Source organism: Sprattus sprattus (assembly GCF_963457725.1).
Source record: "Sprattus sprattus genome assembly, chromosome: 21".
NCBI classification, from domain to species: Eukaryota; Metazoa; Chordata; class Actinopteri; order Clupeiformes; family Clupeidae; genus Sprattus; species Sprattus sprattus.
In genome coordinates this window covers 13,691,067-13,716,066 of record NC_137919.1, presented here as the reverse complement: position 1 = coordinate 13,716,066, position 25,000 = coordinate 13,691,067, and the positions used below count along the sequence as shown (strand labels likewise).

The following is a 25,000-nucleotide window of genomic DNA, read 5'->3' as shown; positions in this document are numbered from 1 at the left end:
CTAATGGGCATTTATGACTGTTTGTCATTTACTGTTTATTGTCTGAAATTGAAAGATACTGTAACCGTTCTAGAATCATTGAGTGGGTGTGACTAAAGCATTCTGTCATGTGAGTCCATCTGCATGTATTAACTGACGTGTGTATGTGTGTGTGTGTGAGTCCATCTGCATGTATTAACTGACGTGTGTGTGTGTGTGTCCATCTGCATGTATTAACTGACGTGTGTATGTGTGTGTTTTCAGTGAGTGGATGCCTGGGCAGCCAGATGACTGGCGTCTCCATGGTTTAGGTGGGGGGGAAGACTGTGCCCATACCCATAGAGACGGTCGCTACAACGACGACCACTGCTCGGTTCTTAAGCGCTATGTCTGCAAAGCTCCAGTCAGCGCCAACTTAAACCCCATTTACTGATTAGGGATTCCACATTTGATGACTGTGTTTGTATGTGTGTGAATATGTATGTAATATGCACATTAGAAGTTGATAAAGAGTGGATGCAAGTGATTATGATTTGTGCTTTGTGTTCTGTGAATAGAAATGTATATACACACACACATGCTCTGGGTTGACAATGAGGACACGAATGCTTGAGAGACTATGTGTGTTTGTGTCTGCAGTGGGCAGAGGAACTGGAGGAGCTTTTACTAATTACTAGAACTTAACCCACTTCAGCCCACTCCGTTTCCACCCGCATAAGTTCATGTTCATCTAGATGGTTCTATGAAACCTCTACAGGAGACAAAGTTGCTTACAAAACACTTTATTGAATGTTATTTGCACCTTTTTTAAAAGAGAATGAATAAAATCTACAACTGGTTATAATGAGAAGCCTACACAGTTATAGCTTTGTGCTTTTGTATTTGAGTGTTAGTTCAGAGCCTAGCGGTGTTTCCGATGCTGCCAGGGGCCAGGGTACTGACAGCAGAAGCATAGGTAGCCCATCCACATATAGGCTTGAGGTATGATGATCTTCACTCATTTAAACCAAGAAAGAATACATATGGTAAACTAATGACCTTTTCATGATGTTTCTACGGGGCTACTCAATATCGCACAAACCGCAAAGCACTACAGTTCAGGATATCTGACGGGTCCGGGAACACCGAGTCCACCCTGAAACCCTCGCAGAGAGCAACTCGCAGTAATTCCTCCATGAAGGCGCGCGAATCGCGCAGATCTGTACCAGATTCGGTCCTCAGCTCGCGGAATCCGTGCTTCTGGTGTTGGTCTCGAGGCAGCTCGTCAGGGCAAGGGACCCACTCCAAGCACAGGCAATTCTGACGGGCGTTGCTTGGTTGGGGCAAAACAGGACCGTCTCTTGCTACGTAGGAAAAGCGCGCACACAGAAGCTCAATAACTACTCGCGATGTGCAGAAGACAGTGGCTACATACAAACGTACAGCGCACGACCTTAGCTCATAGTTTTCAGGACCACGCTTTAAGTTGAAGTGCAGTACGCGCATCTCACTTTCCGTGCTAACATTTAACATAGCTGCACGGCAGCTTGCTGTACCTCCACCAGTCTCATGACGCCGAATCTCATCAAGCAACGGGCGAATCTGGAAGAAATCCGCTTCGCGCTTGAGTAGCGCCAGTTCCTTGAAGCCTTCGGGTAAATCAAGGCTGTTGGAGCGCAGATAATTGAGAATGTAGCGGAAAACTTTCCCGTCTCTATCAATGAAAAAGTTTCCGCGCCGGTCTCTCAGTAACGGGATCTGCCCCGTGAACATTGCACCGAGCATGGAATCCCGGCAACGCGTGAGGGTGTCCAAAGTAGTTGTGTACACCTCTCCGCCTACGTTTACCGACACCGGGTCCTGCGGCGAATTCCCGTTACCGTCCGATGTGTTTAGCATGCTAATCACAGATATTCTCTAAAGCTGTCCTTGGATTTGTGGCTGCTGCTGTGCGCGTAGCGATGCGTAGCCTACACCAAACTCCTATTGCCCCAAAGTTTGCGTCTTTAAAAGAGTCCTGTTTGCCTATCCTGTTGTCAGCTGAGTCCTCGGTTGCGTAACGGAGGCTCTGTCCGTTCACACTTTGGTTCTCGGCCGGCATACTAATTCACCCCTTTCTGTATCACGCTGGCCGTCATGGCGAGACGTGCACTTTTTCATTGAAACTTACAAAAAACGCATTGTTGTCGCAGGGAGCAAACCGTGTCTGTCTGTGTCAGTATTCCTTTTCTCTCTCTCTTCCTTATCCGTTTAATTGTTACCAATGTGTCATTGTGTCAGCGACAACGGAAACACGTCTAGAGAACATTTTGTGTGAGCCAGAATTGTAAGAACTTTGCACCTAGCGCTTCATACAGTGACATAACAGTCCGCTATGAACTGAACTGTGATATTTAATAGTATTATTTGAAGTAGCACAGTAGGCCAACACTCAGCTGTTTATTGGAGCACTGTGTTTCTTTGTTTTATTTCAGTTTGTTTTTCAGTTTGCCCCCCCCCCCTCAAATGCAGTCACACTAATTAATTTTAACAATTAATCTCAATTAATCTCTCACTCTGACAGACACACATTTTTGTGACTTTCACATATAGGAAGGGCATGCAAAATAGATTACATGTTCCTCCGTTTTTATGTCGTAACCATGACACCAAGACAAGGCAGAGCTCCAAACTTTTTCATCTGAAAGCCTACACACACACACACACACACACAAGGAGAAAATGTGCTTGAGTGAGGGAGGAGTGAAGAATTTGTACCAATGTCGGGTGTCTATGTTCACTCAGTTTGAATAGGCCTACTCAGCTGAATACAGTGAAAATGTGTGTGTGTGTTTTTCCATTAATTTCCTTGTTTAACCAAACATAAACACAAGGATGAAGGGAGATAACAACAATTGTAATAATCACTATTCATGCAGGCAGCTGGTCATATAGCGTTTGTTGATTTTTTTTTTCTTCTGTTTTTTTTCCTATTCATTTTTGGTCAACAATTTCATGTACTCAGACTGAAACTTGGTCTGAGAGAATATAAGGTTTGTGTCCCTAGGTGTGCATTGCCCTTGATGGTAGCTCACCTTGAATTGGGCTAGGGTCAAAAAACACTTTCTAAGCAAAAGTCAAATCAAATTTTCTGGCAAGTTCGTCTCTAGGAGCTCTACTTCTACCTTAGCTCATCACGGTTCATTTGTGGAGTGGCGCCACCTAGTGAATAACGGTAAAAGACAAAATCTAGCACTTCATGTGTGAAGGTAAGGTTCAGACAAGATTCAATTTGACATCCTGCATCACTCACTGGGAGATAGAGGTTCTGGAGGTAAAGGAGTTGTTCAGCAAATGGAGAGTTGCTAGTTCGATCCCGACTACTCCTCATCAAGTGTTGAAGTGTTCTTTAACCCTCCTATTATGTCTCCATTGAATGTTTAACGTCTCTAAATAAATGATTGAATACAATTTTTTTGCTTCATATTTAATGACCTTTCCTAAATTAATGGGGACAACTGGGTAAACACAAAATGTACATGCTGATATGTTTTCAAAGTCCTGTACACATGCTTTATGCATAGGTGTTGTTTGGGATCTGTTTTAATTGTATAAAATATCAACCTTTTTCATCACCTTGTTACTATTCTTGATAACAGAAATCGTTTTTTATTCCAAATGTTATAGATAACAACCATATGTACTTATGTGGCGGGGTGCTGAGAGTTCCGACTACGCCACTCTCACAGATGGGGTGAGAGACCCTCAGTTAAGCACACTTTAAAAGGCACCCAGTGCAACTTTATGTAAACATTCAATGAAAAATAAACATTCAATTTCTAGTCTTTTTTGCACGTAGTAAGTTTCAATAACTCCATACCATTACATATCGACATTCAAGGAGCAAAGATGAGACGTCGTTGTGTGGTGAGAACTGATAGAAAATCGTAAACAACAACAATCGCCGGTGGGGAGAAGCCATTTTTCCATTGACTGGAACCTGCTTTATTTATTGTAGGTTACCAAAAAATAAAGAAAATGGCGGCGATTGTTGTTGTTATCGATTTTCTATCAGTTCTCACAAGACAACGACGTCTCATCTTTGCTGCTTGAATGTCGGTATGTAATGGTATGGAGTTATTGAAACTTACTACGTGTAAAAAAAGACTAGAAATTGAATGTTTATTTTTAAGCCTCGAAAGTTGCACTGGGTGCCTTTAATTAGGTCTAGGTTCCTACACAAGTCCTGTCCAATTAAATGAACTTAGGCAGAGGCAGTGGTATCAAAAATATAAATACAAAGTTTATTGAATACACAGTATGCTCATCCTATTAAAATAACACTCAAACAAGGGCGTGATTGTGAACCTGATACACTTGGGCCTATGGCCTAAATTGACGTATGGTTGGGTGAACTCCCCACCTGAAGAACGTTACCACTCGTGAATGAAGACTGCAAGGATATAGCCACACAAATTATGATCTTAGAATCACAGCAACCATAAGGCAATGTATAACGCACACTCACTGCAAACTATATAACGCGTGTTACCAGGTGAGCAAGCCCAGCACGACCAAGACTCCAAAATAGACGTCTAACGCCAAAGTAATAAACAGACAAAACAGGCCCTTTATCAAAACAAAACTGAGGACAGAAATAAACAAAACTATAGAAACACTAACATGGGAAAAACAGTGGCAGTCGCTGGACTCTACCTGTTGTGGAAATACCAAAATGAGTAACACAAAGCAATAGCATCATTATATAAATGTTCTCAATAACTAATTTAACAAACATACCGATTGCTGTTGAATGGTGACCTCGCTGCTTAACGCTTTTCCACCGTCACGCCAGAAGCTGAGGAGGCTGTTGCTATGTAGTAAAAACAATAGGCTACATCACACCAGGTTGAACACCATGCAAACGTGCTAGCTACTGTGGATGTAATGAGAGAATTGCCAGCCTACCTGAGTTACATGCATCCAATGCCTAAAGCATTCGGTGAACGCAGCAAACAATTGCCTCCAATACAAAACGCCAACTTCTTCTTCTTCTTCTTCTTTTCCTTTTGGCGGGTTACAGCATTAATAGCGTATACCGCCACCTACTACACAGGAGTGTGCAAAGAGGATTTCTGGTGAGACTAGACGGTTATAAATAAATAAATGAACAAACAACCAAAACTAAACAAAATCGAAACAAACCAAAAGTAAATTAATAAATAAATAATAAAGATATTGTAACTTGGATCTTATCACTTATATTCTTTTCATTAGATGTGTGTCATTCAGAAACTCCATAAAAGGTTTGATCATGTCTCTTTGCATTCCTTGCTCCTCTAGTATATGATTTATACCTCTACCATTTTCAGCTTCGGTTTCTTGCCATTTCATTCTGTATTTGCTATATTTCTTACATTTGTAGATACTATGCTCTGTATCTTCCTTGACATTGCATTCCTCACACAGTCCATTACCCTTTCCTATTATTTTTAATGTAGAGTTAAGGCCTGTATGGCCTAGTCTTAATCGAGTATACACCACTTCCTCTTTTCTATTAAGACCCAACGAGGATATTATTTTCCCTCCTATTTGCCTCTGCACGTTGTAATATTGTCTTCCTTTAAGTTCAGACTCCCATTCATCTTGCCATCTTTGCATGATTTCTGTCTTTATTATGCTTTTAGCTTCACCTTTTCCTATTGGCATGTTAATGCCTATATGTTCCATTGTCAAAGCATTTTTTGCTACTTCATCAGCCATTTCATTTCCTTTTATACCAACATGTGCTGGAATCCAACAGAACTGAACTACTATTCCTAGGTTTTTGATGTTTGCTAGCAGGTATCTAATTTCTAAAATAAGATCTTCTCGTGATGATGAACTCTCAAAACTTTGAAGTGCCGACATGGAGTCAGTACATATGACTGATCTAAGGGGTTTCACTTCTTCAATCCATCTTAAGGCCATTGTGATTCCTGCCATTTCTATTGAAAAAATGGACAAATGATTTGTAATTCTAAATTCATATTTTCTTTTAAATTCAGGTATTTAAATTCCAATGCCACCACGACCACTATTTGGGTCCTTAGACCCATCAGAAAATATTTGAATGAATCCATAATATGTAGCATCTAGATATTTTTGACAATATGCTGCACCAAAACTTTCTGGGTCTTCATTCTTTCGTTTAAGCAGCTCTGTGTTTGTATTTGGAAGAGGAAGTATCCATGGAGGAACATTACTCAGCACTAATGCTGGACTAAATTCTTGTTTTTTAATTCCATATTCCTCTGTCATGCTGTTTATGTACCATCCAAACCCGCTAGATGTATTGTAGTATTCCCAACAATCTTTAAGAACTGTTACTGCCGGGTTGTTAACACTTCCCTGTAGTCTGACCCAGTAAGTAAGTGAGAGCTTATTAAATCTTAAAGTAAGAGGGGTTTCTTCTGCCTCTACCAACAGCGCACTTGTTGGCGTTGTTTTTATGGCTCCTAAGGCTATTCTTATGGCTTTGAACTGTATTCTTTCAAGTTTCTTCAGGGAAGTTTTACAAGCTGAATTATATAATATGCAACCATAATCAAAAGTTGATCTAATCAACGCTGTATACATATGCATTAAAGAAAGTCTATCTGCTCCCCAATAATGACCAGTAACCATCCTCATCAGATTAATTACTTTTTTACATTTAGTTTCAATATATTCTATATGAAACCTCCATAGTAGTTTATCATCGAACCACATTCCTAGGTATTTGAATTTCTCTCCTTTTTCCAATGGCTGATTATATAACATAATTTTTTTGATTTTCAGATACTTTTTCCTTGTAAAATACATAATCTTTGATTTTTGAATTGGAAATTTAAACCCCCAGTCCACTCCCCATTGTTCTAGGACTTGAACATCTTTTTGAATTTGATTAGTTATGTAATGAACATTCCTTCCCCTTTTCCATATTACAGCATCGTCAGCATATAGTAGACCATCAATGTGATTCCCAAATTTCTGAAATATATCATTAATCATTATATTAAATAATATTGGACTAATTACACTCCCCTGGGGAATACCATTCTCTACCATAATTTCTTCAGACATTTTATCTCCTACTTTAACCCTTATGGTGCGTTGCGATAGAAAATCTAAGATGTAATTGTACATCTTCCCATTGATTCCCATGTTCTCCATTTTGATCAACAGTCCCTCTCTCCACATGGTGTCATAGGCCTTCTCAATGTCCAAAAAGACTGCAACCATGGCTTCTTTCATGGCTAAAGATTTTTCAATTTCATTACTTAGCTTGACCAGAGCGTCAGTTGTAGATCTACTTTTTCTAAATCCTGTTTGGTATTCCCTGATTAAGTTATTTTTTTCCAGAAAGTAATTCAGACGTACCACTACAAGTTTTTCCATTAATTTTCCTAAATGGGAGGTGAGAGCTATAGGCCTATAATTTTCTGGATTACTTGGTTCCTTACCTGGTTTGGAAAATGGGAGGATTGTTGCCTTTTTCCATGCCTTTGGTAGTTTTCCTTCATTCCAGACTTTATTAAATAATGAAAGAATTTTTTCCAATGCTTTATCTGGGAGTCGCCTTAGCATTACATAACAAATATTGTCACTTCCAGGAGAAGAGTATCCCGTACTATTCAAAGCTATTTTAAGTTCAGCCAAATTAAATTCTATATCTAAAGAAGACATACTTTCTCCCCTCATTGTCAAAATGTTCTTGTTTACTTTAAGAATTTCCTCTTTCCGTTTCTTAAATCTTTCCTCCAAATGATTGCCTTTGTGGATATTAGCAAATGTTTTATTAAGTAGATTGGCTTTCTCAGTGTCTGACATTGCTTGTTTCTCTCCATCAACTAAAATGGGGATATTCGAAGGTTTGTACTTACCAATCATTTTTTTAACCATCATCCATATTTTATCCAATGTAGTTTCTCTCCCTATAGTCGAGCAGAACTGTCTCCAGGATTCTCTTTTGGCTTCTTTGATAATCTTCCTAGCTATGGCCTTTTTCTTTTGGTAGTCTAATAGATTCTCCATTGTTAAGGTTCTACGTAAGATCTTAACAGCTTTGTTTCGGCCCTTAACAGCCTCTGTGCATTGACCATTCCACCATGGAACATTAGTTTGGTTCTTCTTGCTCTTACTAATTGGTATACTTTGTGCTGCTGCAAAATATATACAATTGGTTACACTATCATTCATTTCATCAACAGTTTGCTGTATTTCAGGGATCTGGTTAACCATACCATCACAGATTTCAACATATTTTTCCCAGTCTGCTTTTGTGAAAGCCCATTTCTGATGGATGTAACTTTGTTCAGTCTTAAATTTGGAATCAACTTTACAGAAAATTGGGAAATGGTCACTCCCAATCGTTGTGTTATTGTCTATTTCCCAGTCACATCTACTCGCTACTTTCCTGTCAACTAGGGTTAGATCAATACAAGAAGTTTCATTCCTATAAATATTTATTCTGGTTCCTGCCCCATTATTCAAACAAACAAGCATTCTATCGTTCATCATTTCTTCCACTATTTCACCATTCATATCTGTGCGTTTACTACCCCATAGGCTGTTGTGGGCATTAAAATCCCCGCACCATATTTCTCTGTGACTCTTCCTAGCAATCTTATGAAACATTTCATTATTCAACGCTTTACATGGATTATAAAAATGTATAATCGTAAAAGTGCCATTGAACCCACCTACAATTTCTGTCACCACACATTCATATTCTTTAGCTGTTTCAATGTGTTTATATGGAAGTCCATCTTTAATGAATGTAATACAGCCTCCTCCTCTATCCGTATCTCTATCAGTTCTGATGATGTTGTAGCCTTTCAGCACAAAATCTAAGTGTGGCTTTAACCACGTTTCTTGTACACATATAATCTCCGGTTTATGTTCTAATTCATGAATATACCTTTTAAATTCTTGCCCGTTCGCTATAAGACTTCTGGCATTCCACTGGAGAATTGAAATGACCATGGTACTTTAATTAGGAGTCTGTCCATACTTAATGTTCAGCACCTCATGAATCTCGTCTGCTTGCGTTTTAGATCCTAAGAAGTCATTGGCTATGTCTACAATTGATTTAATCCTGTCACTTTTCTTTTGATATTGCATTGTTCTGTTGATCACTGTACAGATAAAAGCAATAAAAGCATTTTTCTTAACCAGCAGTGTATCTTCAGAGATTTTTGCTCGACATTCACACCTCTCTACTTCAGGGATATTAGGTCTACTGACCTGTTGAAGTCTTCCTTTTATGTGACCACCATCATTTCCTCTGTTTAACTTCGATCTGGCATAAAGGTTCAATGTAGGTTGCTCTGGAATGCTGATAGGAATATCATGCCTAATGTCTTTTTTCTCAGTCTCAATTTTCTTTAGTGCCTCAGCATAAGTCACCTTATGCGTGATCTTGAATTTTTGTACTTCTTTGGCCTCTTTTAGTTTTTCGCAACCACCATATGCTGCGCTATGTTCGCCACCACAGTTACAGCACTTTATCACCGCATTGTCCCCACACTTCCCATATTCGTGCTCTCCTCCACATTTAGCACATCTAATCTTTCCTCTGCATTGTATCGCTACATGCCCAAACCTTTGACATTTGTAGCATCTTAAAGCTGGTGGAATATATTCCCGTACCATGTAGGACATATAGCCCATTTGAACTCTCATAGGTATTTCTTTCTTAAAGCATAATAGGATCGACATGCTTTCAATCTTCTCCTTTCCTTTCATCAGTCGTTTAGCATCCACTACATCAAATTCCTTCAAACTGGTTTTGATCTCTTCAATGGAGACTGACGGTGGGATCCCTGAAATTACCCCTCTAGCCTTTGCTGTAGCACCTGGGATATGTGATGTTATCTTAAGTTTGTTAAGTGTTGTTTTGTTCAGAATTAATTTTTGCTGCATTTCCGAATTTGCGAATATCAGAATTCTCCCATTCCCCAGGATTCGTGCGTGGTTGATCTTACCTATCTCCGTTTCTATTGCCTTTGTTATGTGAATTGGATGTAGGTCTGGTCCTCCTTTTTGTTCAAACACAACTATAACTTTCCATATTTCATCCTGTGATTTATTATTCAGCAATCCGCCATCCGCTCTACTCTTTTTAAATACCGTCTCCACAGAGTCCTCACCACTACTTTCTGATCTATTCCTCCCTTTTCCTAGCCTGACGATGTCATACTCATGATTCTAGTCAGAATATGAGTCTGATACCGGACCTTTGGGCTGTGATTATGGGGCGTGTTTCAACGAACCAGGACAGAAAATGCCTATTCGCTGAATTGGATACCTAGAACCAATCAGAGCAACGTAGTAGCCTATTACCATCTGATAGATTAAACTTTTACCTGATCCCTAGGAAGGACGGCAAAAACATCTTTTCAATGACAAATGCCTTAATCGCGTTTCTCTGTTCCTCTTTCAAAATGAATGCGCTGTCAATGTCTGTTGAGATATGACCGATGAAACTCTCTCCCAATTAACCCAGAGCCAGACCAAATCTCCCTGACAAAAAATTTTGTGGGCGGGGTTTGGGCTGGTATCCAGGCTACCCTTTTCCCCTTGTCTTTCCTGAATTGACCTGTTGCCAAAACATTCCATCATCATCATCAGTACCAGTACTATCCAAATTAAATAAGCACCCGTCTGAGTCCTCTGCCATTTTTCCTCTTTGCATTCACTGTGTATTTATAAGTTGTAGGTTTTACCGAGATTCAAATGTTCCGCGTTTCGACCGTCACCGAGCGCCACGTGTTCAATCCAAAACGCCAACTTGAACTAACGCGGGCCTCATATAGGAAATAGCTCGTCAGCCAAGGGCTGCCTAAAACTCCTGGGTCCTAACGCTAAAGGGAATCACGTCAGCCATGGGCTACCTAAAAAGGTCCTGGGTCCTAAAGCTACCTGGTTACACTTAGAAATCATATGAAGTCAAACACCAGAAGGATCTCTCTTTCCAATTTTAGGTCAATCAGTGAGATTTTATGGTGATAAATATATTTCTCCATAGTCGCGTTCATGTATTCTGGATGTATAAGGGGGATGGGTGGGGGTATTGTTTTATTTTTAAGGGCTATTTAGGTAGTCAACAAACAAACCTAAAGTACCTGACACATAAACTTGGGTTAAAAAAAAAGAATTATAATAATTATTTGGAAGTTTAAATTGCTGACGTCAAATTGACCCCAAGGATAATAGATGTGAGTAGAATTTGAACATAATAGGCGGGTTAATGATATATCTCTTATAAAGTCAAACTCGTCCTAATATTCACTCACAGGTACTGCTTCACACCCTGTCAGTGTACAGCCACCACATCCACAAACTATAGTTCCTTAAACTTTCACTCAGAATATGACAAACAACTAAATGTTTAGTCTTTTTATTCTTGACAAAAACTACCACTGTGATCACTCTTCTTTTTTAAAGTAATTAGACGATCATATAAGTCCTCTTTACACATATAGGTCAACAATGTCTACCTCATCATTTCTATTTACATTTATGTATACTTTTGTATCTACTTTTTTTGTTTATTTTGAAGTGTTTGTTGATTTGTTGATTTTGGGATTGAGTCAGTGGTGACCTTTCCAGAATGCGTGCTTGTTTCTCCTTCAGGGATGTATTCTCTGAATGTGTCGCACTGTGATGTTACTTGAAAGTCCTAGACTTCTAAACTTCTCCCCAAACTGAAACATGAACACAGACACACAAAACACACACACATACATTAGAATTAGTACATTAGAATGTGAGTATGTAAATATGTGTCAGGGAAAAACTTAGTAGAAACAATCACCTACCTGTTTAATGATCAGTTCTTCAATATCAGACTGTGTTAGTTCTCTGTCGGAGGTGAGTGTTGCGCTCATTCCAATCACATGACCTTAAAAAAGAAAAGCAATGAGCTCTGAGTCACAAAAGATGCACAAACACACACGCACACTCACTTACAGATGGACGCACTCACTCTCTTACTTTACTGATCTGCTACACACACGCACACACACACACACACACACACACACACACACACACACACACACACACACACACACACACACACACAGACAAGCATTGCAGTACATCAACGAAAATGTAGGTAAACAAGTGACAGACATTGTACTCTGAAGACTGTTGAATGGATCCAAAGTAACACTCACTGGTTCCTTGGGAGCTGTGACCTGAGCTGGTGTAAGGGGGTGATGTGGGCTTGGCCGTGGAGGAGGTGGTAGCTGGGCTGGATGTTTGGGTGGCCATTGAATTAGTTGAATTGGGTTTGCTGGAGGTGGGTTGAGGGGTTGGGCTAAAGGTTTGATTTGGGGTTCCTTTGATTACTTGGGTGGTGGAATGGGTGGATGCTGGTGTGGATGGAGCAGTGGGAGTGTAGGTGTTGGCGTATGTGTCTTTGGTCATTAAGGATGTTGAGTTTGATATCAGTGAGAAGTTTATATGAGTGTGCTGGTGAGGTTGTTATCTAAGTGGACACATTAGACAAAAAAATGTGTCTTAGTGGAGAAATTTGAGGTAACAGTGGAAGTATGATTGCTAGTTTGTTTAGTGTCAGGGGTGGATACAGATATGAAATCTGTGGTAGATGTAGTGTAGTGGGTGAACGTGGGCGGATGTGTGGCTGTCTGATTTGTAGAGTGGCTATAGGAGTGAAGTTTTTGGGGATTGGTGGAATCTGCGAGTTGGAAAGGAAAGTAGAGGAAGAATTAAAGACCTGGGTATATGCTGGGCCTGAGGTTTGGTTGGAGGGGGATCTGAGTGTTGGTTTGAATGTGTGATTTGAGGTTTGGTTCTGTGAAAGTGGAGAAACTGTGGCAATGTTGGGGGTTATACCTTGGGTTGTAGTTGTAGAGTCGGGTGCTGGGGCAGTGGTAATTGTGGGGGCACGAATTGAGGTGGAGTCTGCGGTGGTTGATTGGTTGGATGGAGGTCCCAGTGTTTGTGTGGAAGTAGAGATGAAGCCAGTAGAGGGATCTGATAGAACATCGGTGGTTGCCATGGAAGGAGCTTCAGTGGTAGATCTAAGAGTTTCACCTGGAGTGATGGCAAGACTACTAGTAGAGCCATTGATAGTGGAACCAGGGGTGGTGTCAGCAGTGGTATCCGTTGTAGAGCTAACCATTTCTCCAGGGGTTGTGCCATGGGTGGTGGTGGGAATGGGGGCAGTTTCTGAGGGAGGATGTTGAGTGGCAACAGTGCCAAAGGTCTCATCAGTACTGGCAGCAGGTTGGGTGATGGTGGTAGAACTGGCCGTAGCCTGAGATGTCACATCTGGGATTGAGACGAAAGTGGAACCTTTACTTGGTTCTGGTACTGTGCTGAGGGTGCTAAGAGGTGTGGTATTTACAGTAGAACTGGCCGAGAAACCAGAACCGTATGATACCGCAGTAGACCCAATAGAACCAACTGTATTCATGCTGCCTGTAGTGTTGGCTGTGGACAGTGGAGGTGAGGTTTCGGGAATTGGTGTGGTTTTATAAGTGGAGGTATGGTTGGCGGTAACATTAGGACTAGGAGTAATGTTTACGGTTAATGTTCTGACAGATGTTTGGTTGGGATATGGGGTTGGTGTGGAGGTAAACTGCGGAGTATCAGTTTTACTGTATACTGGGGTGGATGTTGTCTTAGTGGATAACTTTGAGGTAACAGTGAGAGTATGATTGCTAGTTTGATTGGTGTCAGGGGTGGATACAGATATGAAATTTGTGGTAGGTGTAGTGGGTGAATGTTCAGCCAGAGGAGTTGAAGATTCAGTTGGAACTGGGGTGGATGTGAAGCTAGAGTTTAGGGGGGTTGTTGGAGTTGAACTCTGATGAGAAAACATGGTGCTAGCTGAAACGACAGCAGGGGCAGACGTTGGAAGAAAGGTTAGGTCTGACGCTACAGTGGGGGTATGATTGGATGTTTGATTTGCAGTAGGTGTGGCTATAGGAGTGAAGTTTTTGGGGATTGGTGGAATTGGGGAAGTGGAAGGGAAAGTAGAGGAAGAGTTGGTGACCTGGGTATATGCTGGGCCTGAGGTTTGGTTGGAGGGGGATCTGAGTGTTGGTTTGAAAGTGTGATTTGAGGTTTGGTTCTGTGAAAGTGGAGAAACTGTGGCAATGTTGGGGGTTATACCTTGGGTTGTAGTTGTAGAGTCGGGTGCTGGGGCAGTGGTAATTGTGGGGGCACGTATTGAGGTGGAGTCTGCGGTGGTTGATTGGTTGGATGGAGGTCCCAGTGTTTGCGTGGAAGTAGAGATGAAGCCAGTAGTGGAGTCTGATAGATCATCGGTGGTTGCCATGGAAGTAGCATCAGTGATAGATCCAAGAGTATCACCTGGAGTTATGGCCAGATTACCAGTAGAGCCATTGATAGTGGTACCAGGGGTGGTGTCAGCAGTGGTATCAGTTGTAGAGCTAACCATTTCTCCAGGGGTTGTGCCATGGGTGGTAGTGGGAATGGGGGCAGTTTCTGAGGGAGGATGTTGAGTGGCAACAGTGCCAAAGGTCTCATCAGTACTGGCAGCAGGTTGGGTGATGGTGGTAGAACTGGCCGTAACCTGAGATGTCACATCTGGGATTGAGACGAAAGTGGAACCTTTACTTGGTTCTGGTACTGTGCTGAGGGTGCTAAGAGGTGTGGTATTTACAGTAGAACTGGCCGAGAAACCAGAACCATATGATACCGCAGTAGACCCAATAGAACCAACTGTAGTCATGCTGCCTGTAGTGTTGGCTGTGGACAGTGGAGGTGAGGTTTCGGGAATTGGTGTGGTTTTATAAGTGGAGGTATGGTTGGCGGTAACATTAGGACTAGGAGTAATGTTTACAGTTAATGTTCTGACAGATGTTTGGTTGGGATATGGGGTTGGTGTGGAGGTAAACTGCGGAGTATCAGTTTTACTGTATACTGGGGTGGATGTTGTCTTAGTGGATAACTTTGAGGTAACAGTGAGAGTATGATTGCTAGTTTGATTGGTGTCAGGGGTGGATACAGATATGAAATTTGTGGTAGGTGTAGTGGGTGAATGTTCAGCCAGAGGAGTTGAAGATTCAGTTGGAACTGGGGTGGATGTGAAGCTAGAGTTTAGGGGGGTTGTTGGAGTTGAACTCTGATGAGAAAACATGGTGCTAGCTGAAACGACAGCAGGGGCAGACGTTGGAAGAAAGGTTAGGTCTGACGCTACAGTGGGGGTATGATTGGATGTTTGATTTGCAGTAGGTGTGGCTATAGGAGTGAAGTTTTTGGGGATTGGTGGAATTGGGGAAGTGGAAGGGAAAGTAGAGGAAGAGTTGGTGACCTGGGTATATGCTGGGCCTGAGGTTTGGTTGGAGGGGGATCTGAGTGTTGGTTTGAATGTGTGATTTGAGGTTTGGTTCTGTGAAAGTGGAGAAACTGTGGCAATGTTGGGGGTTATACCTTGGGTTGTAGTTGTAGAGTCGGGTGCTGGGGCAGTGGTAATTGTGGGGGCACGTATTGAGGTGGAGTCTGCGGTGGTTGATTGGTTGGATGGAGGTCCCAGTGTTTGTGTGGAAGTAGAGATGAAGCCAGTAGTGGAGTCTGATAGATCATCGGTGGTTGCCATGGAAGTAGCATCAGTGATAGTTCCAAGAGTATCACCTGGAGTTATGGCCAGATTACCAGTAGAGCCATTGATAGTGGAACCAGGGGTGGTGTCAGCAGTGGTATCAGTTGTAGAGCTAACCATTTCTCCAGGGGTTGTGCCATGGGTGGGGGTGGGAATGGGGGCAGTTTCTGAGGGAGGATGTTGAGTGGCAACAGTGCCAAAGGTCTCATCAGTACTGGCAGCAGGTTGGGTGATGGTGGTAGAACTGGCCGTAGCCTGAGATGTCACATCTGGGATTGAGACAAAAGTAGAATCTTTACTTGGTTCTGGTACTGTGCTGAGGGTGCTAAGAGGTGTAGGATTTACAGCAGAACTGGGAGAGAGACCAGAACCATACAATACATCAGTACTCTGATGGGAAAACATGGTGCTAGCTGAAATGACAGCAGGGGCAGATGTTGGAAGAAAGGTTAAGACTGACACTACAGTGGGGGTATGATTGGATGTTTGATTTGCAGTAGGTGTGGCTATAGGAGTGAAGTTTTTGGGGATTGGTGGAATTGGGGAAGTGGAAGGGAAAGTAGAGGAAGAGTTGGTGACCTGGGTATATGCTGGGCCTGAGGTTTGGTTGGAGGGGGATCTGAGTGTTGGTTTGAAAGTGTGATTTGAGGTTTGGTTCTGTGAAAGTGGAGAAACTGTGGCAATGTTGGGGGTTATACCTTGGGTTGTAGTTGTAGAGTCGGGTGCTGGGGCAGTGGTAATTGTGGGGGCACGAATTGAGGTGGAGTCTGCGGTGGTTGATTGGTTGGATGGAGGTCCCAGTGTTTTTATGGGAGTAGAGATTAAGCCAGTAGTAGAGTCTGATAGAGCATAGGTGGTTGCCACGGAAGGAGCTTCAGGGGTAGATCCAAGAATATCACCTGGAGTTATGGCCAGATTACTAGTAGAGCCATTGATAGAGGTACCAGGGGTGGTGTCAGCAGTGGTATCAGTTGTAGAGCTAACCATTTCTCCAGGGGTTGTGCCATGGGTGGTGGTGGGAATGGGGGCAGTTTCTGAGGGAGGATGTTGAGTGGCAACAGTGCCAAAGGTCTCATCAGTACTGGCAGCAGGTTGGGTGATGGTGGTAGAACTGGCCGTAACCTGAGATGTCACATCTGGGATTGAGACAAAAGTGGAATCTTTACTTGGTTTTGGTACTGTGCTGAAGGTACTAGGAAATGTGTGCATAGAAGTGGGTGATTCTGCTTGATCAGAATCAGGTGTTTTCCCAGTAGAGCCTTGAGGACCAAGGGTAATTGTGCTACCTGTAGTGGGGGTGGACGGTGGAGGTGTCGTATTAAAGGTGACTGGATCTAAAGATGGCAAATATAGAAAAGGAAGAGGTTAACCAGATAAAAGGGTAAGGTGTAATGTTCCAGGTTATCTAAGTTTATCAGAAACCTCACCTTGATAACAGATAAAAGGAAGGGGCCTGGTGCATCTTTCATCTGTCCATTTTCCTGAGGCATTGAAAGACACAGCAGTGCAGTGCTGATCCCCCTCTTCCACCGTCTGCTGGCCATTATCTGGTTCTCTGTCTTCCCAGTTCCTGAAGGTGGTGTTGCCCTGATCTGACCAGGTTCTAGTTCTGTACAGGCCCAGCCAGGCAATGACTGAACCTAACAGTTGCCTGATGGTTTGGTACTCCACCTCGTTTCTGATGCTGACCATATCCGTGTGATGCTTTCTGCAGAACTGCTGACCATCAGTCCAATTCATGAACTGAGGGACTAGAACATACGTCTCATTGACGTCTTCTCTTCCTTAAACACACATACAGAAAAAGAAGTGTGGGTAAATGTCTGTTGATATATTTCTCCTACACACATCTCCACCAACATATTATATTGTGTGCCGTTATTAATTATCACTGAAACTTCCTCACCATTATAGCATATCACAGGAAAGGTTAAGTCGCATGGAGCATCATGCCAATTGTTGTCAAAAACCATCACAACACACAGCTCCTTGCCACCATAGTTGTCAGGCTTATCCCACCACTGCCTAAAGTCTCTGTCCCCTTCGGCGTAAAAACTGTCATCTTCCAAAGACCACCTCCAGCTGTTCAGGGTGTCATCATAGAGCCCGATCCAGCCTGAGGTGTTGTAGCTTCCGTTTACCGACTGCATAAGTCTGCCCATGTCCGCCACATCATCAACAGTGGCCAGGTCTGTATAGTATTCTCGGCAGTGGGCCTGAGCCTCAGTCCAGGTCTTTGGCTCGTTCACAAAGTGATATGAGTGGGGAACGCAGACTGAGAGGGTGCAGAGGCCTGGCCAACACAAACACAAGAGACCTTGACATATTAAACAAAGGGAGTGCTTGCTAGTACAGAGATTGGTTATTGAGAATATTTCTATCAGTAGATTAATTTAGATTAATTGGTTACTAACCTGAGATCAGCAGAAGAAAGAGCATGTCTACTGATGAACCAAAAAGAACACATTAATTAATTAAAATAGGATAAACATTGTGTCAACTATGAAGGGATGGGCATTTTTATGTCATATATTTGTACAATATAAAATATCAAAATACAATTAGGAATAGAAATACTTCAATTATTTTATTCACATTTAAGCTAAGCTAAACGTTCAGGTACAATGTCTACACACTGTCTTGTCATGATTAAGTTTTATAATATTTCATAAACATCAAATGCAGATTTGGTTGTGCCATCGGCACTGTCTCCAAAGATGAGATTGATGCCAAGACAGACCCTTCCGAGTGTTGTGTTATTTGACCTGATATTTGGCATGAAAAAGAGACACCTGAAACCGCGAGTACTGCCACAGGACTAACAGGCCCAGTCCAAAACACCATTCACAGAAGGAACACAAAAGAACAATATTTTTCCCACAGTAGCAGCCAAGGAGACAACAGACAAGGACAGACAATTCTGTGGAAGATTACAACATTTGCCTAACAAAATTAAAGGCAGTTTCATGGCTGGATGATTCAAGACTGTCCTACATAAATACACAAAAACCTAATTATAGAGATCACAAATAAAAAAAAACTAAAATATACAAATGAAATAATAACATAAAATCAACTTTGGATAAGGTATTGATTATTGCAACTCACCGTAATGAGACTTTCTTCAACAACAGGCAGTTGTAAAACAGGAACCGCTTCCTGATCCAGGCAGTTGCATTCAAATCAGACACTTGGAACTCACTTTCATCGTTTTAGCAGAATGTGCCCAAGGTTTCAGGAAAATCTTCTCACCGATATAGTCTTGATAGATCAATCGTGCAAAATAAAATCTTCACAGCGATATAGTCTTGATAGATCAATCGTGCAAAATGAAATCTTCACAGCGATATAGTCTTGATTAATCAATTGCGCGAAATTAAATCTTCAGGGACAATATGGTAGATAAGCAGTAGTTCCTGCTTCTGAAGAGAGCTTGGAATTTAATAGGTTACCACACCCCCTACACATGTCTCTCTCTCTCTCTCTCTCTCTCTCTCTCTCTTTCTGTCACACACACACCCTCTTTCCCTCAACTATGCATCGTAGACCTATCTCTAACGTATTTTGCAGTTATGGCTTCAGATTGTTTGCAGGACATTAAATTAACAAAAAACTACAACCTATACATTCTCAAATGTACAGTATGATGTTACCTGCTTTGAGTATGCAACTAAGAAAGAAATCAAATATGGCTGCCAAACTAACCAAACATTTCAGCAGGTAATTGTAATATTGAAAAAAACTTTGTATTGGATATGTACCTCCCTCTCTGTGTGTCATAATGTGAGATACAGAGAGAAGGGTTGAGTCATGACTAGAGAGAGATACGAGAAGAGACAGAGAGGTGAGAAGAGACAGAGAGACAGTAAGTGAAGTGCAGAGTGGTCTGTTTTTATTCCACAAGGTGGATTACTGTTAGGTGCCAAACTAGAAGTTATTATTTGAAAACAGCTGTCATTTCTATAGGTATAGGTTGAGGGTGGACATATCTGTCAGTTAGTCAGGATTGTGCTTCTGTACACTGGAACTCAACATGGTGGCATACAAGGTTACCGTGATGACTGGAGATTTGTTACTGGATGGCACACGTGATCACGTCTTCATCATCCTCTATGGAACGGAGGGAAAGAGTGAGCGCAAGAAACTCAATGAAGCCCCGGAACTGAGCAGTGGTGTGGTAAGGATGAAGATACCTTAATGGAGTGTTAAGGTTGAATATAATTTTCAGACGAGTAAGTCACAGTGAAATGTGAAATTGAATTGACTTTATTCAAAAAATAAAATAAATGAAGACTAAATTCAAATTGGCAGGAAGGTACATGCTATCATCACTATAACTGGTACTTTCTACACACATTCCTACAAGCATCACTTTAACTATAACGTCTGATGATTATTGTAATCAGAGAAAGAGACAAAACTACACAAAAAGCGTGAGAATAGAAAGCATTTGAGAATCTGGTGTTGGAGGTACACTTGGAGTTTTATACGTTCGTTTTCTTTCAAAACCAGCAGGCTGCTTACAAGCTTATCAAAGAACATGACTCTGAAGAAACCTGTGTCCCTTCATCATTAAACATTTGAATTTATAGCTGAGAAGAGGTCAATTATGAGTGTTGATATCTGTCTACATTATAAGGTATATGGAAAGAGGTAGAGCAGATTTGCATGAAAGAACCATACCAAAGAAATGTGTCCATGTGTCTTCCTCTCCATCTCTGTTTCACAAATGTAGCCTCTTTTACTTGCTTTCAACCATATTTATGTAAGTCACTGCTCAACTCATGATATGTGTTCTCAGATGTCAGATGTTTAAATTCGTCCGGTTAATTTCTGCAAACTCGTTTATGTTCAAATTCTATGTCATTGCTATTTAACTACTGCACATTGTATAAACCTTCCCACATGTGTGCATTTAGCCTTGCCCATGGCACAACAATTCCAAAGTTGCTGGGCAACATCAAGAACACAGGGAAAGGTTCTTTCCCCTCGACTAGGAATGTGATGTAGGAGACCCTGCAAAAAAAAACATGTTTGTCCTGGGCGCAAAGGTAGCCAGAACCAGCACAGTACATAGTGGAGACCAGTGCTCATACTGGCTGTGTGTATCTTCTGACATAACGTATGATGAAAATTATTTGGCTTAACGCATGACATGATAGGGAGACATTTGTCACTGTAACTTGACAGGAAAAGCAGTACAATCTGGAGTGCCCCGCCTCCCTGGGTAAGGTGATTATGATTGGCTTGGACAAGGAGGCATATCTCTTCTTGCCAGATGATGATTGGTTCTGTGTAATGGTAAAAGTGGAGACGCCCGAGAATGAAACACTACATTTCCCATGCTACTCCTGGGTCATGGAAAGACAGCTCCTACTGGTTCGTGAGGGGAAAGGTAAGTTCAGTATCATATTAAGATGCCTTAAGATTGTGTTGGGTTCATGAGATGCCTCCACCATTGCAGTTGTTAATTAAAGGGTAAATCTGTTCTACATTTTGCGAAACTGTTGCCTGTTTAAAAACCTACAGATTCCACCGCTATCTTTAATCATACGAACCAACAGAAAGAGAGAAATATCTAAAAACCATGCATGAGTATCTAGCAGGAAGCAATCTTCTGTAATAAGGACAGGTGGATGATCATGCATCTTGTGTGTGTGTGTCTGTGTGTGTATTTGGGTGTGTGTGTTTACCAGCAATGACTCGGAAGAATGACACAATTCCTGCCCTTTTGGAGCACCGTCTAAAAGAGCTGGAGGTTCGAAAACAACAATATGAGTAAGTGTAGTGTGAAATAGTGTAAAAGTGTGTCTGTGTGTGTGTGTTTGTGTGTGTTTGTGTACACGTGTGTATGTGTGTGTCTGTGTACACGTGTGTGTGTGTACATGTGTGTGTGTGTGTGTGTGTGTGTATGTTTGTGTACACGTGTGTATGTGTGTGTGTGTGTCTGTGTACACGTGTGTGTGTGTACATGTGTGTGTGTGTGTGTGTGTGTATGTTTGTGTACACGTGTGTATGTGTGTTTGTGTGTCTGTGTACACGTGTGTGTGTACATGTGTGTGTGTGTGTGTGTGTGTGTGTGAGCGTGTGTGCACATGTGTGTGTGTGTGTGTGTGTGTGTGTGTGTGTGTGTGTGTGTGAGAGAGCGTGTGTGTACATGTGTGTGTGTGTGTGTGTGTGTGTGTGTGTGTGAGCGTGTGTGCATGTGTGCATGTGTGTGTGAGCGTGTGTGTACATGTTTGTGTGTGTGTGTGAGCATGTGTGTACATGTGTGTGTGTATGTGCATGTGTGTGTGTGTGTGTGTGTGTGTGTGTGTGTGTGAGCGTGTGTGTACATGTGTGTGTGTGCGTGTGTGTGTGCATGTGTGTGTGAGAGCGTGTGTTCATTCTGATGTCTTTGGGTGTTCCTCAGGTGGAAAGAGCTAGTGGAGGGTCTACCTCACTGCTTGGCACTAGACAACACTGAGGCTCTTCCTGCTGAGGTCCGTTACTCCCTTGACAAGCGCATGGACTTCCTGCTCACCGCTAAGACCACGTGAGACACTTGCCTTTAAATTGACAAGACCCTACCTATGCATGGTTTATTGGTAGTGAACTTTTGGTAGTGAATTTTTGTAGAATTCTTCAGTCTCCCTGTCCTCCAGACTATGTTCTCTCACTTGCAGGATTGCTGAACTCAAGATTAAATTCCTGGCTAACAGCAAGAAGCCATGGGGCAAGCTGGAGGATATAGCACAGGTCTTCTGGTTCAACAAGACCAAAACATCTGGTAGGACCCATTTCTTAAGAAGGATATTATTCTCAAATGAGTGCTTTACAATGATGGATCATACTGTGGAAATATCATCAGGAATCTCAAAGCAACTGGAAAAAAAAAGTACAATAACTTTAGCCTTCCTACACTATGTGTTATCCTGTTATTCTTCACTATGTGTAAGTCACGTGTGGCAACACAATTATTATTATTAAAAGATTAGCTTGAATCTATCAGTGGTGTGTAGGCATAAAGTATCTAATGTAAGCGTCCCTCCAGACTATGTGCGCCAACACTGGAAAGAGAACGAGTTCTTCGGGTACCAGCTTCTCAACGGCGCCAACCCCATGATGATCCAACAATGCCAGAGGCTTCCACAAAAGTTTGCGGTCACTGCTGACATGGTGCAACCCTTTCTGGAAGGAAGTATGCTACCAGTAGAGTTACAGGTATGAAGGAAGTATGCTCCCAGTAAACATACAGGTACGAGGCAAAGGCACAAAGCTAGCAAGAACCACTACTGTGTGTGTAATGACATAAACAAATTTACAATGGCCTCTAAAGCATTTGGCTATCCTCAGTGTCAGTGCAATCAGGCAATAGTTATTCAGGCAACTCACATTTTGCTTTGGGATGGGCACAATGGTTGTTGAATTGAGGCACGTCGGGTCAACAGCGTTCAACAACCACGGTCAGGGAGAGGTTGAAATTGTTGTTGAAGACCTCTGCTTAATGGTTGGCGCATGCCGGAAGCACACGTCTGGGGACAACATCGGGTCCAGCTGCTTCCCTTGCTGCTTCCAGCTGCTGTGCAGTGCCCTTCTGACCTCATTAGTGAAGTCCAGTACAGCCCAGACTGGCTGTTTGAATTTTCTGACCTGTTAGCACGGGGTGCGTAATGAATAGTTAGATGTTCCACCTGACACACATGATAGATGCATGTGTGTTCATGTGTTTCTCTGTTAAGAGAAAAGAAAAGCTACACAAATATGTGAGAGAGCAAGGTATATCGTCACAACCAATAAGGTGTGAATTTAGCTTTTCGATCTAAGGAATTCACAACGACACAGATATCCTCAAATATGCAAGAAATTACGTAGCCATGGTAATGGTTAAAGGTTCTGTCAGTCGTTTGAGTTGTAAAATTTTGAAGGCCTGGACAACTTGACATTAAACAAATAAAAGGGCTGGAACAGAAATAAAGTGTGGAGACACTTTTCTTGTGTGCACATGGTTTATTTACATCATTACAGTCCAGAAGTCCAGAAGCATTTTCATTTTACAAACTTAAAACAATTACTTACCTTTAATGTAAAAAAAAAACATGTACATATATTGAAAAAAGTAAATAAAGAAAACTGATCATTTCTGTGTTTGTCTAAATAGAATGGCAATATCTTTCTGTGTGATTATTCACGCCTGGCTGAGGTGCCTACAAATGTCATCAACCTGCGACCTCAGTACATCCCTGCTCCTTTCTGCCTGCTTTTTAAAAACAAGGAGGACAAGCTGGTGCCCATCGCCATCCAGGTACACCATGGGCATACATGCACAGACATGGGAGGGCAGACAATGAACAGTTAATCTGTGCATATGAGGGACATGTCGAGACAGAGTACAGTAATTCAAATTTTAAGTCTAATTATAAGTAATTCTGAGAGCAAATCAAGAGAACCATGGGAGTTGTAGTTCACTCAGCAAGTGTATCTAAACTACAGTGTCTGGGCAAAGGCCCTGAAGTCAATCATCAATTGTAACCGTACAGGAAGTGTGTGAGAGTTGTAATTTAAATTGAGTGGCTTACATTAAGTTGTAATTAAACGTTGAGTGAACAAGATCTGTACTCTTAAGAAAGGGGGAGTTGTAGTTATTTGACCACCCCTTTCTGGCCTCAGCTCCAGCAGGAGCCAGGCAAAAACAACCCTGTTTTCCTGCCCAGTGATAAAGAGGAGGCCTGGCTTCTGGCCAAGACGCACGTGCGTGCGGCCGACTTCATCGAGCACCAGTTTAACTTCCACTTGCTGCGCACACACCTGCTGGCGGAGGCCTTCGTGATCGCCACACTGCGTCATCTGCCTTCAGCACACCCCATCTACAAGGTATCCTTTTTTCCTCACGCAAAGTTAAACATTTACCCTTCAAGCGTGTATACACTTCCTTAACAGCATCCCCATATGCAAAATAGTGCTAAATAATCATCATTCAGATCTAAAATAGTCGGACATAATTTCCTGTCCTACAGCTGCTGATTCCACACATGCGTTACACACTCCAGATCAACACTCTTGGACGGGAAAAACTCATCTCTGAGAAGGGGCCCATCAACATGGTATATGTGTACATATGTGTGACATCACTGAGTTTTAGACACTGCATGAAAATATCACATCATTAAAGAGTGACATCACTGAGTTTAGAAACTACAATGCAATATCACATCATTAAAGAGTGACATCACTGAGTTTAGACACTGCATGACATCATATCAATAAACAGTGACATCACTGAGTATAGACACTAAGACATATCACATCATTAAAGTTTGACATCTCTGAGGGTTTTATGGGTGGATGATTGTTGTGTCATAGCACTCCCCAGGTAATTTACCATAAGCATGATTTGACATTGTATGCTGTTGTATATGATAATAAGTATGAGTACGATATAATGAAGGGGTGACTATCAGT

At 41.8% G+C, this 25,000-nt stretch overlaps 3 protein-coding genes across 3 annotated transcripts in view; 2 read left to right on the top strand and 1 right to left on the bottom strand.

Moving 5' to 3' along the window:
• The window catches only part of asgr1a (asialoglycoprotein receptor 1a), a gene marked incomplete at both ends in the record, with an annotated part of 4,906 nt that extends 4,494 nt beyond the window's left edge, over window positions 1–412 (top strand). Inside the window, one exon of the mRNA XM_080859820.1 lies at window positions 244–412. Coding sequence (XP_080715946.1) covers window positions 244–412 — 169 coding nt within the window. The remainder of the gene's footprint in view (window positions 1–243) is intronic.
• A 632-nt stretch (window positions 413–1,044) lies between these two features.
• LOC308382301 (BTB/POZ domain-containing protein KCTD21-like) lies at window positions 1,045–1,857 on the bottom strand (the record flags this gene model as incomplete). Its single annotated transcript, XM_080860017.1, has 1 exon — window positions 1,045–1,857. One exon carries the CDS (start codon window positions 1,855–1,857, stop codon window positions 1,045–1,047), a length of 813 nt encoding a protein of 270 aa, XP_080716143.1.
• A 17,735-nt stretch (window positions 1,858–19,592) lies between these two features.
• LOC308382128 (hydroperoxide isomerase ALOXE3-like) overlaps window positions 19,593–25,000 on the top strand; it is a gene marked incomplete at both ends in the record, with an annotated part of 7,605 nt that continues 2,197 nt past the window's right edge. The window contains 9 exons of the mRNA XM_080859819.1: window positions 19,593–19,736; window positions 20,750–20,954; window positions 21,256–21,337; window positions 21,972–22,094; window positions 22,225–22,328; window positions 22,593–22,762; window positions 23,700–23,843; window positions 24,209–24,412; window positions 24,556–24,650. Coding sequence (XP_080715945.1) covers window positions 19,593–19,736; window positions 20,750–20,954; window positions 21,256–21,337; window positions 21,972–22,094; window positions 22,225–22,328; window positions 22,593–22,762; window positions 23,700–23,843; window positions 24,209–24,412; window positions 24,556–24,650 — 1,271 coding nt within the window. The remainder of the gene's footprint in view (window positions 19,737–20,749; window positions 20,955–21,255; window positions 21,338–21,971; window positions 22,095–22,224; window positions 22,329–22,592; window positions 22,763–23,699; window positions 23,844–24,208; window positions 24,413–24,555; window positions 24,651–25,000) is intronic.